The sequence below is a fragment of the Bos indicus genome, chromosome 19 (assembly GCF_029378745.1).
Source record: "Bos indicus isolate NIAB-ARS_2022 breed Sahiwal x Tharparkar chromosome 19, NIAB-ARS_B.indTharparkar_mat_pri_1.0, whole genome shotgun sequence".
Lineage (NCBI taxonomy): Eukaryota > Metazoa > Chordata > Mammalia > Artiodactyla > Bovidae > Bos > Bos indicus.
The window spans coordinates 6,111,184-6,129,573 of record NC_091778.1 but is presented as its reverse complement, the minus strand read 5'-3'; the positions used below and the strand labels follow the sequence as shown (position 1 = coordinate 6,129,573).

Below are 18,390 nucleotides of genomic sequence, written 5' to 3'. Positions count from 1 at the left end.
CTCACTTATTGAGCACCTGTAAGTGACAGCTCCTTCATGAATCATAGCCTCCCCTTTATGGATCACAAGCTTGTCATAGCGAAAGGGCTTGCATAACTTAATGAAGCGCATAACTTAACGAGCCATGTCCTGCAGGGCCACCCAAGATGGTTGGGTCAAGATGGAGAGTTCTGACAAAATGTGGTTCACTGGAGGAGGAAATGGCAAGCCATTCCAGAATTCTTGCCTGGAGAAGGCCATGGGCAGTACGAAAAGGCAAAAAGATAGGACACCAGAAGATGAGGCCTCCCAGGTGGGAAGATGTCCAATATGCTGCTGGGAAAGAGCAAAGGGCAATTACTAATAGCTCTGGAATGAATGAAGTGGCTGGGCCAAAGCAGAAATGACGTTCAGTTGTGGATGTGTCTGGTAGTGAAAATAGAGTCCAATGCTGTAAAGAACAATATTGCATAGGAACCTGGAATGTTAGGTCCATGAATACAGGTAAATTGTATGTGATCAAGCAAGAGATGTCAAGACTGGACATCAATATCTTAGGAATCAGTGAACTAAAATGGATGGGAGTGGGCAAATTTACTACTGTGGGCAAGAAACCCTTAGAAGAAATGGAGTAGCGCTCATAGTCAACAAAAGAGTCTAGAATGCACTCCTCGGGTGCAGTCTCAATGACAGAATGCTTTTGGTTTGTTTCCAAGGCAAACCATTCAACATCACAGTAATCCGAGTCCATGCCTCAACCACTAATGCCAAAGAAGCTGAAGTTGAAAAGTTCTATTAAGACCTACCATACCTTCTAGAACTAACACCAAAAAAAAAAAAAAAAAATGACTTTATTATAGGGGATTGGAATGTGAAAGTAGGAAGTCAAGGGATACCCATGGTAACAAGTAAGTATGGCCTTGGAATACAAAACGAACCAAGGCAAAGGCTAATAGAGTTTTGTCAAAAGAAGATGTTGCTCAGAGAATATATCCTTCTCCAACAAACCAAGAGATAACTCTACAGATGGACATCACTAGATGGACAGTGCCGAAATCAGATTGATTATGTTCTTTGCAGCCAAAAATGGAGAAGCTCTATACAGTTAGTAAAAACAAGACCTGGAGCTGACTGTGACTCAGGTCATGAGCTCCTTATTGCAAAATTCAGACTTAAATTGAAAAAGTAGGGAAAACCATTAGTCCATTCAGGTTCCATCTAAATCAAATTCTTTACAATTTAGAATTTATACAGTGGATTTATACAGTGGAGATGATAATTAGATTCAAGAGATTAGATCTTGTAAACAGAGTGCTTGAAGAATTATGGACAGAGATTCATAACACTGTACAGGAGGCAATGACCAAAACCATCTCAAAAAAAGAAAAAAAGAAAAAGAAATGCAAGGAGATAAAGTGGTTATCTTAAAAGGCCTTACAAATAGCTGAGAAAAGAAGAGAAGTGAAAGGGAAGGGAGAAAGGGAAAGATATACCAATTACACGCAGCATTCCAGAAAATAGCAAGGAGAGATAAGAAAGCCTTCTTCAATGAACAATGCAAAGAAATAGAGGAAAACAATAGAATGGGAAAGACTTTGCTATCTCAAGAAAATTGGAGATATCCAAAGAATATTTCATGCAAGAAAAGGCACGACAAAGGGCAGAAATGGTAAGTACCGAACAGAAGCAGAAGAGATTAAGAAGAGGTGGCAAGAACACACAGAGAAACTATAGGAGAAAGGCCTTAATGACCCAGATAAACATGATGGTATGGTCACTCACCTAGAGCTGGACATCCTGGAATATAAGTCAAGTGAAGCTTAGGAAGCATAACTACAAACAAAGCTAGTGGAGCTGATGGAATTCCAGCTGAACTATTAAAAAAAAAAAATGCTGTTAAAATACTCACTTAATATATCAGCAAATTTGGAAATCTCAGCAGTGGCCACAGGCCTGGAAAAAGGTCAATTTTCACTCGAATCTCAAAGAAGGACAATGCCAAAGAATGTTCAAAGTACCATACACTTGTGCTCATTTCACACGCTAGCAAAGTTATGCTCAAAATCCTCCAAGCTAGGTTTCAGCAGTACATGAACTGAGAACTTTCAGATGTACAAGCTGGATTTAGAAAAGGCAGAGGGATCAGAGATCAAATTCACTGGCTCATGGAGAAAACAAGGGAGTTCCAATAAACACCTACTTCTGCTTCACTGACTACCCCAAATCTTTTTGACTGGTGTGAATGTTCCACAACAAACTGTGGAAAATTCTTAAAGAGACAGAAGTTCTAGACCACTTTACCTGTCTCCTGAGAAACCCATATGTGGGTGAAGAAGCAACAGTTAGAATCAGACATGTAACAACAGAATAGTTTAAATTTGGGAAAGGAGTATGACAAGGCTGTATATTGTCACCCTGCTTAATTTAACTTCTATGCATAGTACATTATGCAAAATGCTGGGCTGGATGAACTATAAGCTGGAATCAAGATTTCCAGGAGAAATATCAATAACCTCAGATATGCAGGTAACACCATTCTAATGCCAGAAAGTGAAGAGAAACTAAAGGGCCTTTGATGAGGGTGAAAGGGGAGAGTGAAAAAGCTGGCTTGAAACTCAACATTAAAAAACTAAGATTATGACATCCTGGTCCCATCACTTCATGGCAAATAGAAGGAGAAAAAGTGGAAGCAATGACAGATTTTATTTTCTTGGTCTCCAAAATTATTGGAGATGTTGATTGCAGCCATGAAATTAAAAGGTGCTTGCTCCTTGGAAGGAAAACTATGACAAACCTAGATAGCATATTAAAAAGCAAAGACATCACTTTGTCGACAAAGGTCCATATGGTCAAAGCTATGATTTTTCCATTAGTCATGTATGGATGTGAGAGCTGGATGATGAGGAAAGCTGAGAGCCAAAGAATTGATGCTTCCGAATTGTGGTGCTGAGAAGACTCTTGAGAGCCCCTTGGATTTCAAGAAGATCCAACCAGTCCATCCTAAAGGAAATCAACCTTGAATATTCTTTGGAAGGACTGTTGCTGAAACTCCAATACCTTGGCCACCTGATGGGAAGAGTTGACTCATTGGTAAAGACCTTGGTGTTGGGAAAGATTGCAGGCAAAAGGAAGTGGGGGAGGCAGAGGATGAGATGGTTATATAGCATCACTGGCTCAATGGACATGAATCTGAGCAAAGTGTGGGAGATAGTGGAAGGCTGGGGAGCCTAGAGTGCTGCAGTCCAAGGCATCACAAAGATTCAGACGTGACTTAGCGGCTGAACAACAACAAGTGACAGGAGATAAGTATACAATGAGAACGAGGCCCTCAACCTCAGGGAGTTTTCAATCCAGTGGGAAAATTACCATGTGTAATTTGTGATGGAAACATAGACTTGGAAGTCGGGAAATGATTCCAGGATTGAGCTGAGTTTTCATACCTTTTAAGAGCTGACTAAGCAAATGTGGAAATGCCAACAGATTATGTATCACAAGGCTTTATTAGAGAGTTAAGTTCATATGATATTGGAATATGTTTTGTTTTTAAATTGTACTCGACTGTAATGCATTGAAGAATTGATGCTCTTGAACCGTGCTGTTGGAGAAGACTCTTGAGAGTCTCTTGGACTGCAAAGAGATCCAACCAGTCAATCCTAAAGGAAATCAGTCCTGAATATTCATTGGAAGGACTGATGCTGAAGCTGAAACTCCAATACTTTGGCCACCCGATGCAAAGAACCAACTCATTGGAAAAGACCCTGATGCTGGGAAAGATTGAAGGTGGGAGGAGAAGGGGATGACAGAGGATAAGATGGTTGGATGGCATCACTGATGTGATGGACATGAGCTTGAGTAAACTCAGGGAATTGGTGATGGACAGGGAGGCCTGGCATGCTGCAGTCCATGGGGTCGCAAAGAGTTGGACACGACTGAGCTACTGAACTGAACTGTAATGGCTATCCAAGTATAATGTTACTAATGTATTTAATAGTAGTTATTATAAAAAACTGAAAGAAGAAAATGCCTAAAGGATAAAGGATTCATTTATCCATGTATAGTCTGGTTGTGTCATGTAGATTCAAAACAATTTTATCTGTAATAAGCTAAACTCTGACGGAAAGAATATTGCATTGTCTTGGCCACCACTTGTAAGAGACTCAGGAAGGTTGCATAGTAGCTCTACTGATATGTATGTTCTTGAGTGTTTAGTTATTTCCTCTGGTTGCCTTTGAGGTGGGGAAAAGAGCTACTTGAATTAGTAAGTTACAGTGGTCATCTGAAACAGGCATATGAGAAGAAATTATATATTTTGTGGAATTTTAATTTCTGGTGGCTTCAAACAAATAACAGATTTCCTAATGTGTGACTTTGGTCACAACCATTAATGTACCCCATCCATCTATTAAATTGGGGGAAATAACATCCTTTCTTCTTTATAGGGTTGCAGTGTGTGTAAAGGTCCTTCATAGACTAAAAGCTTGCCACATTCTGTTTGGGGGTCAGGAATACCAAATTAATCCCTCTCTGGAAAATCCTGACCTTTCAAAATATTCCATACTGCTCTTGATTTTCAGTTTTCTATGTCCTTATTTTATATGTAAAATAATAATTCTAGAATTCACTGTATATGTGTACAAACATACAAAAGGACTGGATTTAGTTATACATTCACAGAATACTTTTATTTTTCTTTTACCATCTTCTTATCAAGCTACCTTTCATATAAATTTAAATGACCCCTTAAGATTAACTATTCAGGCCTAGCAGGCTGCTTTCTCTTCTGAGAATCCTGCTCCGTAAATTGGTGCTCTGAGATCTCTATCATTGTCACCTCATTAATTGCAGTGCTTAATTTTTTTGCTCCCTTGCTCAGGTGTATTATCATTAAAGACTCACTGTGATTTGTTGGAGAGTCTGGGAGCTGAATTGCTATAGGGAAAAGGTTGGTAAGTGTGAAACCTGCATGAGTTGAGAGTCATTCAAACTCAGACCTGACAATACATCAGGAAAATATAAGATCCAATTCTAGTTCAGTGTCCTTCATGGGAATCATGATATTTTTAAGCCTGGAAAGGATCTGAGGGAGAAACTACTTCTGCCATATCTTGTCCTCTTATTGTGGAAATGATGCAGAAATGAATGAAATGATTTGGCCCAGGTTTTGCTTCAAGCACCAAAGCTCAAGTCTCTCAGCTTAGAGCTCTTTCTATGACATTCTTCTCCTTCCCCTTCTTGGTATTGTAAATTTCAGGGCCCCGGTGCTTCACAGTCCATTGTAGGATTTCAGGGCTATATAGTGAGAGTGTTGCTTTTTGGTCATATTATTCAACTTCATGTTTCATCCTAGTAGGCAGGAAAATGGATTTTAATTTAATCTTTCATTATCATCATATTAAAAATTGTTTAGATGAAAACATTTAGCTCTTAATGTGGCATGTTTGGCTCTATTGATATAAATTAATGTAGCTTATAAATTAAATACAAATATGTGCTGTAGGATTTAGAAAACCTACATTCCATTTCTCCTCTCTCTACCATTTGGCTGTGAGATTATCAGCATTTCAATGTTTCAGAATTTTAATTTACTTTTCTGCAAAATGAGAAGATAACTATCTACTATATGAGATTGCCATCTGGCTTAAACTAATTTGTGAATGTGAAAGCTCATGTTGTTTATAAGATATAATGCACATACATTGATCTTAGTACTTAACTGTGTGCTCCAGAGCCCTCCAGCTTTGCTGCCTCCTATATGTGGTTGAATCAAGTCACATACAATCCCAGCATTTCCTAGGTAGCTCCTCTGTAGGAAGTATGAAAGGGGAGTCTTCTTTAAAGCTTTCAATTCTGATCATAGATCACCTTCCTTGTTGAATTTTAGTCAGATCTGAATTCTAATCATTAAGAGTTTTGACTCTGGCAATGAGAAATATCAGGGAAAAGTCCTTTATATTGAGAAATCCCTGGGTTGGGAAGATGCCCTGGAGAAGGGAAAGGCTACCCCCTCCAGCATTCTGGCCTGGAGAATTCCATGGACTGTATAGTCCATGGGGTTGCAAAGAGTCGGACATGACTGAGCGACTTTCACTCATTAAGAAATCACAAATTAGGAGAGGTAACAAGGAAACTGAGGCAATAGAACAATAGAAGGCTTAGTAGTCAGAGCCTTAAAAGAAACTATAGTTTACTTTGAATGTTCATTTTGAAGCAGAATTTTTGTGACTTTCTCCCATGCTCCATGTCCATGCTAATGTTAACAGATGTCCCACCTTCCAAAACAGAGAGGCAAGCTTGGCAGCTCTTCTCAGCGACAAATTTAATTATGACTGCAAATGTGATAATGGAGCAACCTTTCCAAGTTTTAATTGGATCTGCATTTGGCACTAGCCACCTTCGTTTTTACACCATATGGGTAACGGCGGAGCAAGGTGCTGTCTCATGCCCTTGCTGTGTATTAGTCAACTCTTGATTATCTGCAGAGGAACCAACCATATAATGGTCCAGTCACGGCTCTTTTATAACCCCAGCCAGTCCTCCCTGAACCTAAAAGGTGAATCGACTGCCTACCCACATTGTCACTTGGTTTAGTCTTGAGAACTATAAACTTATTTTAACATTTATTTGGCAGAGACTATTAATTCTATGTCAACTTATTCATCACTCCTTGCTATCAAATTCCATTCCAAATGTAATACTCACATAATCTTAGACAAGTACTCTGTTTTTTGGTTTGCAAAATACAGTACAAATTGTGCCATCCAGACACTAGTCCTATGGCTAGGAAAGGTAAGTGTTGCAGGTAAAGAAACTGAGTTTCAGAACAGTTGAGTGACTCATCCAGGGTCATCTTATAGGTAGGAAGTGTGACTTCAGTCTTATGTCCCTAAAGTTAGGGCTCTTGCTTCTGTATGATGCGTTCTCCAGAAGGACAAGGGGGTAATTTAGATTATCTGCTCTTTGGAACTATGTATGTGTCAGTCGTGTCTGACTCCTTGAGACCCTGTGGATTCTAGCCCACCAGCCTCCTCTGTCCATGGAATTCTCAGGCAAGAATACTGGAGTGGGTAGCCGTTCCCTTCTCCAGGGGATCTTCCTGACCCAGGGATCAAACCCAGGTCTCCTGCATTGCAGGCAGATTCTTTACCTTCTGAGTCACCATGTATACTAGAGCTTTTCTTCATTAGTGCAGATAATGGAGAATTTGAGCTTGAATAAACATGAGAAAAGATGGAGTGTATAGGTAAAGAAGCAGGGAAATTGTGATATGGATATGATATCCATTATCTTCCTATCCATTCTTCTCTGTCCCCCTTAGAACTATTATCTTCTCATAGTTTCAGGCAGGCCTGTTGTTTTTCACACACCTGAGGTACAGATGAAAAAGAAATACGATTTTTAGTATAAGCATTGCCCAAAAGTATTAAAATAGTTGTCATGAACATGTCAAATTTTAAGCCAACAACATACATATTGAGTAACTATTGGGTCCTTGCCAGGTGCTTGGTTAGATTTTGGGGATAAAAAGATAACTAAAATATATTGTCTTTTAGAGGGAAAGGAAGACATAAATGACTTTGACACCTAGTAAATGCAGAGTTAAAAGGAAGTTTGAAGTGCTGTGAGAACCCAGAGTGGGAAAAAACTCATTCAGTATGGTGGTGAATTGCAACCCTTCTTGGCTTAATTTGGCACACATGGGAGAGCTGAAGCCTTTAATAATCATGAAACTTTTAAAAATGTCTGGAGTCAAATGAAGCTATAATTCCAAATTAAGGCTGAGTGTATAGAAATACTTAACCTTTTAATGTTAAGGCTAAACCTTTTAAGATCAACTGTTCGGAGCCATATCTGAAAGGAGTCTTTTCACTCATAGAATGTATAGTCAGCATAAAAGCATGACGCTGAATAAAGCAGAGAACACGCTCTCAGCAGCATAGCAGCATAGGTCATTAGGAGGTAGGCAAAGCCAAATAATGGAAGGACTCCAATTTAAAAATCTTGCTTTGGTCACAGCAAACATCCTGGGTGATTCCAAAGCATGTTGAAATAGTAAGGTTCCAGGCTTCACATAGTTCCAAGAAGGGCTCTGAACAATGTTGTCTGGGCTGGGCTCGGGGATGGAAGGAAGGAAGCCGCCTCACAAAATGTCCCATGCTGTCTAAATGCAGAGCAAGGGGGTGGGCTCTCCAATTTGTCAAAAACTCATTTTCAGGCCTCTAGGTCTCCTAGCAGCAAAATGGTTTCTGGAGCCTGCCTTCTCTTTTTCTGTGCCAAAATAGGAGTATTTACCCAGATGCAAAAGATGAACAATAATTACATTAAAAAGATTGGAGTGCTTAAAAAATATGGATTTAATTAAGCATTTCTACCATTTGCGGATAGAAGGATTCTGATTTGGAGGCACATGTAAGATGCAGCTTATATCTTTTCACCACTTCTGGAATCATGGTCCTAATGTGCCTCACTCCTTGGCCTTGCTCTTGGTCAAGTAGGTGGTTAACATGGGAATGATCCTGTTTTTTTGGTAAACATTAGTTGGTTAAATTAGATGGGGAAACAGTGGAAACAGTGACAGACTTTTATTTTTTGGGGCTGCAAAATCACTGCAGATGGTGACTGCAGCCATGAAATTAAAAGACACTTGTTCCTTGGAAGGAAAGTTATGACCAACCTAGACAGCATATTCAAAAGCAGAGACATTACTTTGTCAACAAAGGTCCGTCTTGTCAAGGCTATGGTTTTTCCAGTAGTCATGTATGGATGTGAGAGTTGGACTATAAAGAAGGCTGAGCACCGAAGAATTGATGCTTTTGAACTGTGGTGTTGGAGAAGAGTCTTGAGAGTCCCCCTGGACTGCAAGGAGATACAACCAGTCCATCCTAAAGGAAATTAGTCCTGAATATTCATTGGAAGGACTGATGATGAAGCTGAAGCTCCAGTACTTTGGCCACCTGATGGGAAGAACTGACTCCTTAGGAAAGACCCTGATGCTGGGAAAGATTGAAGGTGGGAAGAGAAGAGGATGGCAGAGGATGAGATGGCTGGATGGCATCACCTGCTCGATGGACATGAGTTTGAGTAGGCTCCAGGAGTTGGTGATGAACAGGGAAGCCTGGCGTGCTGCAGTCCATGGGCTCACAAAGAGTTGGACACGACTGAGTGACTGAACTGAGCTGAACTGAACTGAACTGAGTTGGTTAGAGCATTCTTCCTCTGGTACAAAAAATAAGTGATGTTTGTGTGTGTGTGTGTGTGTGTGTGTGTGTGCATGGGAACGCGTGTGCGCCCACATGCCTGCACAGAATGCAGCACAAATAGTGGATGCTGCAGTAATTCAGTTTAGAGTAATACGGAGGTCTCCAATTCCATTTTTTATTTTTCTGTCATTTCTTTCCCCATAAGTAGCCATTGTGCCGATGTGGCCATAATATGAAGTAAGCTGGAAGTATTCTGAAAAAGGTCTGGCTCCTGGGGCAGAGAGGTGCATTTGGATCCACTCCTGAGGCTTCCTGGGTGGTGAAATGGTTTGCTGCTGCTGACGCTGTGTTCTCCCCTGTGAGTGCAGACCGTCAGTTCCCCTTTTACAGAATCACAGTCTCTTTCAAAGCCTTTCCTAGTTCCCTCTGGGAGTCCTCAGATGTGGGGCGTCTGCACACACATATGCAGCAACAAGCTGGAGCGGGTCGCTCTGCTCTCTCTGGTTGAGCTTTCGACGCGCTTGGCAGCACCCCATGCCAACTCTCAGGCAGTGGGGCTTTGGGGGTTTGGTTTCGTCCAGGGTGTGGGGGGATTCAAAGTGTGTCGGGTGTGCAGCAGTGGAACAAGGGTGTGGGGATGGGCTAGGTGTGATAAAAGTGGCTCTCACTCTGATTCTGCCTCACTTCATAACATGTCCTGAAGAAGCAAAATTTGTTCCCAGAATCTCACATATCCCTTATCAGACGTTAACTTATAGTTTCTGGCCTTATTTTCTCTGTAGGACTTTGAATTCTGTCCTTCTGGCCAGCAGGGAGACAGATGCCCAGCAATTTCCTCCCAAATCTAATTCTCCCCTCTATCTTTAACTCAAGGCTCCCTGTATGAAATTCTTCCCTCATACATCAACCCTGCACCATAAAATCATATAAACAGATACCCAACAGTGTCACCAGCCTGCCAGATCCACAAACAGCTCAGTTCTGAATCTCAGGTTTGAATCTGTGCAACCCAAAGACACGGCAAAAAAAGCAGTAAAACTCTGCTGGTAACTAGAAGGTTTCTTGAGTTAGTATCTTACAATAATAATTCAGAAAAGTAGTAATTCTGATACTTATCAGATCCATTTCAATGACAGAACAATGTAATATACTTGGTCAGTGCAAAGTGAGTTTTGGTAAGTATATGCTGGATTCATCCTAGTTATACGAACAGAACAACAGAATTATAATTTGGCAAAATAATAATGCTTGTTTACCAGCTGAGCCACAAGGGAAGCCTGAGAATACTGGAGTGGGGAGCCTATCCCTTCTCCAGTGTGTCTTCCTAACCCAGGAATTGAACTGGGGTCTCCTGCATTGCAGGCTGTGCTATCAGGAAAGCCCTATAAACATACAGTGCCTTTTAAAACACTTTCAGAACCATCTTGCTTTTAGGAACTATTTCTAAATGTTGATTTGAAATACACTTTGATTCAGGCATATCACTTCCATATTTTTATTGTACTTTATGATAAAGTGACAATAAAATAATAATAATAGATAACATTTGTTAGAAATTTACTGCAATCAAGCACAGTTCTAAACATTTTATGTATATGAACACATTTAATCCTCTTTACAACCCTATGACATGGTTATTGTTATTATTAAAATTTTACAAATGAGAAAACTGAGGGTCAGGGAGGTTAAGTAGTTTGTCAAAGTCCTGCAGCTAATAAGTGGTGAAGCTGAGATTTTTTAAACCTTGGCAGTTTACTAAATTTCTTCATTTTTCTTCTATACTCCTTTTATCTTTTATACTTTTTAATAAACTTGTGGCAATGCATGGTAGGTATTTGCTTAGCATCTTTCTTTCCCTACTAGATGCTCCCTGACAGCAAGGACTATAACTGAATGTAGCTCTGTGTTACACCTGGTACACGGTCAGGTGTGAAGTGTCTACTGAATATAGAATATAGGATTCATCAGTGGACCTCAGGACTATTTATCTATTTCTGTTTTGTGCATGGAAAATCTCAGACAGAAATAACAAAGAACATGTGGGCCATATTTGCATATTGTTCCCAACTAATTTGTGGAGAAAATCTCTTCCTAGATGAAGAGTTATGTGATAATCTGAAACATGACAGTAACTAATGCAAGACGATAAGCCGGTATAGCCAGTGTGTGAGAAAGCCCCAAACGAATGACAAATAAGGAGGAAGGAGCAGGCCTGGGATCTACTGAGTTGATAAAAAACATAGAGTAAGTTAGTGTTTGATTGAGAACTAAAACTGAAGTCTTTCATCTGCCAGGTTAGAATGTTACTAGCTGTTAGATGCAACAGATTGTGGGTCAGTTAAGCCTGAATGGATCAGGGATCCAAACCTACAGGAAGATAAGAGGATAGAAAAGAGCTAAAGTTACTGATTTCCAAATGCTTGAATGATCAAATAGCAAAATTAGTTGATTTATAAAACTCCTGGATCTGTAGCTTACTAAATTATTCATTCACTCACTCACCCATCACATTTATAATTAGTGCTTACTATGTACCAAGTTCTGTTTTAGTCATGGATGTCTCTGGGTTTGAAAGAGTAGAAAGCCCTATGTTTTGGAGTAACTTTTCTGACGAGGCAAACATTTCTTGGCAGCAATGTGACATTGTGGGAGGTGTTTAAGAAACCATAGCTGATTTTGGATGTGAATCATGTACCTGACTAGTTTTATCAATTTAACTAGCATATTTTGAGCACCCACTATATTTAAGCATTGTGAGAAGAAAGTGACAAAAATTTCCTGCACTCAAGTTACTTACAGTGTACTTAATTAGGTTTTACAGAGGGGCTTTCCAGGTGGCACAGCGGTAAAAAAGTTCGCCTTCCAACACAGGAAACTCAAGAGATACAAGTTTGATCCCTGGATCAGGAAGATCCCCTTGAGAAGGAAATGGCAGCCTGCTCCAATATGTTTGCCTGGAAAATTCCACAGACAGAGGATTCTAGTGAGGCTACAGTCCATGGCATGACAAAGAGACGGACATGACTGAACAACTGAGGGCACACACACACACACACACACACACCAGAAGCTGTGGGAGTCCATAGATGGGGAGGATCTTTTCATGTGATATAAGCTGAAGAAGTGCATACATTCATTATGCCTTAGTATCTAGTGCTCCCAACAATCATGCTCTGTTCATCCTACTGGGTACCAAAGCTTACCATTTCCAGATCACTTTTGTAGTTAGCTACGGCAATGTAATTGGGTTCTACACAACAGAATGTGAGTTGAAGTGTTACATACCTGTCCATAAAATTCTCTCACTGTCCTTACTCCGTTTTCATTTGGTGGTGGAAAAGAGAGGGCTCTAGGAACCTAAGGTTGGGTGGAGCCGTGACATACAAGAAGCTAGGATGAAAAATCACGTGCTGGTGCATGATGGGAGGTGGCACGAGTGAGCAGGTGGGATAAGCCACGATAAGCCAGCGTGATTTGGGGTCTGTGGCTTGCAGCAGTTAGCCTACCTTAATTATGCAGCACCAGCGCTCGACTTACACAGTGCCAGATTCTAAAAGCCAGGACACTAAGTCCAGACATAAGGAGGGGCAAAAATAAAACTTGTAATCACGAACTGCGTTCACATTTACAAAGCTCTTTCATGTACCAGTAGATAATTTTGTCATTGGGTCTTATAATAACTCCAGGGAGACAGCGCAATAGCACTATGTCTACTTTTCCAATAGGGAAACTAGGCTCTGTGTTAGTTAGGCTACTTGGAAACATGGGACTATCAAACTTTAGTTCAGTTAGGAAAAAACTGCTCCTGGGGACTATCTCCGAACTAGGGCTTTTTCCTAAGACAAAGTTTTACTCAAAAGTCTTTCCCAGCCTCTGCCTCCCTGCTTTAACCAGATCCATGAGTGTGGCATGAGGAAGAACACGAGAGAGGTGGGATCACCCTCTGGGGGCCCGCTGACGGTCCTGGGATTGCCGTGGACTCCAAGAGCACAAACTAGCCTCCGCCTCATGGCAGAACTGGTCCTCCTCCCTGCCTGGATTACTATAATAGTTTTCTGGGTTCTGTAACTGTAACTTCGGAGCAGATACCTTTTCTCTTTTCACTCCTTATCCAGTACAGGCAATTCTACTCTCCCCAGAGCATCAGACTGCCTGCAGCCCTTGGCTTAACTTTTCTCAACTTTGTTGATATAATTGTGCATTTTATTCTTTCTTATAAAAGGAGATTTTTCTCATTCAACATTTTTACATAACTTACAGGGACTCTGTACTGGCAGTAACTCACTTCAAATCCTCCTACCCCAGTGAATTTTTCTAATTCAATTTAACTTCATCATTTTGTGCAACTAGTATGCCTAACATATTTTACTAGGGATTGGGCATATAAAAATACTAGTGTATACAGATGTATAGAACAGTCTTTTGGACTCTGTGGGAGAAGGCGAGGGTGGGATGATTTGAGAGAATAGCATTGAAATATGTATATTATCATATGTGAAACAGATTGCCAGTCTAGGTTCGATGCATGAGACAGGGTGCTCAGGGCTGGTGCACTGGGATGACCCAGAGGGATAGGATGGGGAGGGAGGGGGGGAGGGGGTTCAGGATGGGGAACACATGTACATCTGTGGTTGATTCATGTCAGTGTATGGCAAAAACCACCAAAATGTTGTAAAGTAATTAGGCTCCAATTAAAACAAATAAAAAAAAATACTAGCATATGATTCCCACTGTTAAATGGGTACTTTTCATGGAATAGTTTATAAAAATATTTAAACCAATCAAAGTGGCTTGAAACTCAACATTCAGAAAACTAAGATCATGGTGTTTGGTTCCATCACTTCATGGCAAAGAGATGGGGAACAAGTGGAAGCAGCAACAGGTTTTATTTTCTTGGGCTGCAAAATCACTGTGGGTGGTCACCACAGCCATGAAATTAAAAGACATTTGCTCCTTGGAAGGAAAGCTACGACAAACGTAAGCAACATATTAAAAAGCAGAGACATTATTTTGCCGACAAAAGTATGTATGGTCAAAGCTGTGGTTTTGCCAGTAGTCACGTATGGATGTGAGAGTCAGACATAAAGAAAGCTGAGAGCCAAACAATTGATACTTTTGAACTGTGGTGTTGGAGAAGACTCTTAAGAGTCCCTTGGACTGCAAGGAGATCAAATCAATCAATCTTAAAGGAAATAAACCCTGAATACTCATCGGAAGGACTGTTGCTGAAGCTGAAGCTCCAAACCTTTGGCCACCTGATGCAAAGAACTGACTCCTTAGAAAAGACCCTGATGCTGGGAAAGATTGAAGGCAAAAGGAGAAGGAGGCAGCAAAGGATGAGATGGTTAGGTAGCATCACTGACCCCAAGGACATAAGTCAGCAAACTCCAGGAGATAGTGAAGGACAAGGAAGCCTAGCATTATATAGTCCGCGGGGTCACAAAGAGTTGGACACAACTTAGCAACTGAACAATAACACAGCAACAAACTAATCAATATTTATATTCATTTGGAATGACCTTATAAATGTAAGTTTATATACTTATAAACTTACCTCCAGTGAACAGCTGATTATACTGCATTGTTTTGTGAGAATAGAACATATGAGACTCATCAGCAAAGAACTCTGAGGATGAGAGAGCAGATTTTACCAGGCTTGTCTATGTCTGCAAGACTAGATAAGCCTAGTTGTGGGTCAGGGACTTATTAGTCTAGACTCTTTTGGTAGCAAGTTTTAGAAAATGCAATTCAAATTGGTATTTGAGCCAAGGAGAATTTATTGGCTCCTATCTGTGAAGCATCTAGGCCATATATCTGTGTATCAGTGGGATTAGAAATGAATCTTCTAATTTCAAAGGTGGGAATTAGAAAGATTCTTTTCCTTCTAGGTAAATGGGCCTTTTCACACAGAAATAGAATCACTTAATGTAGTACTCTTGCCTGGAAAATCCCATGGATGGAGGAGCCTGGTAGGCTGCAGTCCATGGGGTCGCTAAGAGTCTGACACGACTGAGCAACTTCACTTTCACTTTTCACTTTCATGCACTGGAGAAGGAAATGGCAACCCGCTCCAGTGTTCTTGCCTGGAGAATCCCAGGGACAGGGGAGCCTGATGGGCTGCCGTCTATGGGGTCGCACAGAGTCGGACACCACTGAAGTGACTTAGCAGCAGCAGCAATGTAGATAAAACAAAAGCAAGCTTTAAGGCAACTACTTGTCTGTCTTAGATATAGTAAGAAACAAACTAAAGCATTTAGTTCAGCAAGGGTTAACAGATTCTCATCAATATGGCCAAGGAGATGGTATAAATGCCCTGATAGCCTATGGTCCTCCATCCTCAAAAAAGTTGGGTCATTTTTTTATCCTTATAAGATGAGGAAACACTTGTCTAGTCAGTGGCTCCCAGCAAGTGTAGTAGCAGAAGGACAGGCTGGTGTGTGTCTTTTATCTTGGGCTCCCAGGAGAGATGGACCCTCTTTTTTATGGCATCATCTTTGTATGAGTGAAGTAACTTAAGCACACCAAGTTTTGCCAAGGCATTTAGACAATGGTGAATGCTGAATGCATAAAATTACAAATCTTTTAAATATATAATTAAAAACTACCTGCATACTATCATTATATACATAGCAGTTGTACCTAAATTCAAATTGCAATGGTATTGTCAAGTTTTTGCCAAGTTGGACTAATCATCTTTTTATCAGTGGCCAAAAGCTTTTAACGATGCTGTTGAACTATTTATATATTAAAGATATTCTTTTTACAAAAAAATTTAAAGGGCTTCAAGGCCCAAGTTCTCAAACAAAGGGTCATTCTCTTCAATTCTCTGCTATCCTTTCCTCTGTGTTGATTCTTTCTCAGGCAGATTCTCTGTTTAATAAGCTAAGACTGCTGCTGCAGTGTTACATTTCATCCCCTCATTGTCCAACAGAGAAAGTCTTTCTTCCCCCAAATTGAAACAAAGTTCCTTCAGTTGAGTTACTGAATCCTCTTAGGTCATGAGCCTATCCTGAATTAATCAGTTCCCATGAGTGTCTAGGTTTTGATGATTCAGTTGGCCAGCCTGAGTCATATACCACCCACACCACACAGACTGGGATAACCAGGGATTACTGAATCAATTGCTGTGTATTGCACTATAGGCTTCCCAGCTCTAGACCAATTTAGACCCCACTTTAGACCGATTCCTTGCTTCAGAAATTTTTACTTGTACCATTCTCCTTCCTAAGACCTATTTCTTTTTGATTCAAAATTCTTCTGTTTACAAGACACAGAAAGCAAGTTATGGCCACTAAGGCCACACATAAAAAACACAACAAACCCACAGACAGTTGCTGGAAAGATCACTGGGTGTCTCTCAGGGTCAAAGGATAAGTTCAGTGCACCTGTGGAAGAGCAAGGAGAAAAAGAGTCCCTAGTATTTCAGATGCAGGATTGTATGGTATTTTCTCTTGAACAATGGTACCAATGTCACTCCATTCGAGTCTTTCAATCTCTCTCTCTGAGTTAAAAATATCCAGATTCTCAGAACAGAGCTTTTGATTAGCCCATCTTGTGTCAAATGTAAACCTCTGGATCATTTAGCCATTGCTGGGAGACTGAGCCACATAATACAACATGAAAAAAAAATATTGTCATCTCTTTTTAAAGGTGGAAAATTATGTTTATGGAAATAAAAATTTCCAATGCTGCATAGCTAATAACAGCAAAGCCAGTTTCAGTTTAGTTCAGTTCAGTCGCTCAGTCGTGTCCGACTCTTTGTGACCCCATGAACCGTACCGCACCAGGCCTCCCTGTCCATCACCAACTCCGGAGTCCATCCAAACTCATGTCCATCAAGTCGATGATGCCATCCAACCATCTCATCCTCTGTTGTCCCCTTCTCCTGCCCTCAATCTTTCCCAGCATCAGGGTCTTTTCCAATGAGTCAGCTTTTTCCATGAGGTGGCCAAAGTATTGGAGTTTCAGCTTCAACATCAGTCCTTCCAATGAACACCCAGGACTGATCTCCTTTAGGATGGACTGGTTGGATCTCCTTGCAATCCAAGGGACTCTCAAGAGTCTTCTGTGGGAGACATCCGCTTCCGGGACTACGGCCATCGCAACCCTCGACTCCGCAGGCCCGCGGAACTGGACCCGTCAGCAGAAGCTGACCCCGGGCCCTAGCGTCCCTGAGTCCCAGCTGCCCTCGCTCTGCCGCCCGCCTTCAGAACCAGACATGTTGGAGCATCTGAGCTCACTGCCCACGCAAATGGATTACAAGGGCCAGAAGCTAGCTGAACAGATGTTTCAGGGAATTATCCTTTCTTCTGCAATAGTTGGATTTATCTACGGGCACCTGGCTGAACAGTTCGGGTGGACTGTCTATATAGTTATGGCTGGATTTGCTTTTTCGTGTTTGCTGACACTTCCCCCATGGCCCATTTATCGCCGGCACCCCTTCAAGTGGTTACCTGTTCAAGACTCAAGCACAGAAGACAAGAAACCAGGGGAACGAAAAGTTAAGAGACATGCTAAAAATAATTGATCGGGGTTTTCATTGATTCAGCTTTACTGTTGTACCTGCTTTTGTTTTGTGTGACATGAGCTAAATTGTCTTCATATATAAAAAACATAAGCTAAAAACCACCACCAAAAAAAAAAGGAGTCTTCTCCAACACAACAGTTCAAAAGGGAGTTTAGTTCTGATTAAATGTTATTATTAATACTCTGTATATAGTATCATGCCTGTTAAACTAGCTATAATGGTATTCTAAGCCTATTCGTTATTGAATGTGATGATTCTATTTTTACATTTCAGTGCCCTCTTTGTTTGTGTTTTATTAATTCCTTTATTTTAATCAGGCCACATTTAAAAATTCTAGTCGTTCTCAACAAGGCAGTGTCTTCAGGGAATGAGTACGGGCTGGTGTCAGGATTAAAAATGGGATGTGTTCATCAGAGGCCAACTCACCCTTGGACAGTTATCCCTTCTCTTTCAGTGAGTGTTTCTTTCTGAGAGTTCTTTCCTTCTCACTTGTAGAACTTTGAGTTTAGATTTTTTTTTTTTTTTTAAAGAAAGAATTCTCTTATCATACCACCCTACCGCCATGAACATCCATGATTTGAAAATCCAAATTCTAATAGTTTCTACTCACAATATGTGGAAAGATGAGTCAGAAGCACATTTCACAGTAAGAATGAAATGTGGCAGAACTAGATAGGAAACAGCTGA

The 18,390-nt window shown here is 40.7% G+C and overlaps 1 protein-coding gene across 1 annotated transcript; it reads left to right on the top strand.

Moving 5' to 3' along the window:
• The first annotated feature begins 17,251 nt into the window (after positions 1–17,251).
• Positions 17,252–17,763, top strand: LOC109573396 (signal peptidase complex subunit 1). Its single transcript, XM_019980588.2, has one exon. It carries the CDS (start codon positions 17,395–17,397, stop codon positions 17,701–17,703), a length of 309 nt encoding a protein of 102 aa, XP_019836147.2. The 5' UTR covers positions 17,252–17,394; the 3' UTR covers positions 17,704–17,763.
• The last annotated feature ends 627 nt before the right edge of the window (positions 17,764–18,390 follow it).

Coding starts and splice junctions, on each gene's coding strand:
- LOC109573396 (XM_019980588.2), top strand. CDS start 17,395: ATGTTGGAGCATCTGAGCTCACTGCCCACGCAAATGGATTACAAGGGC.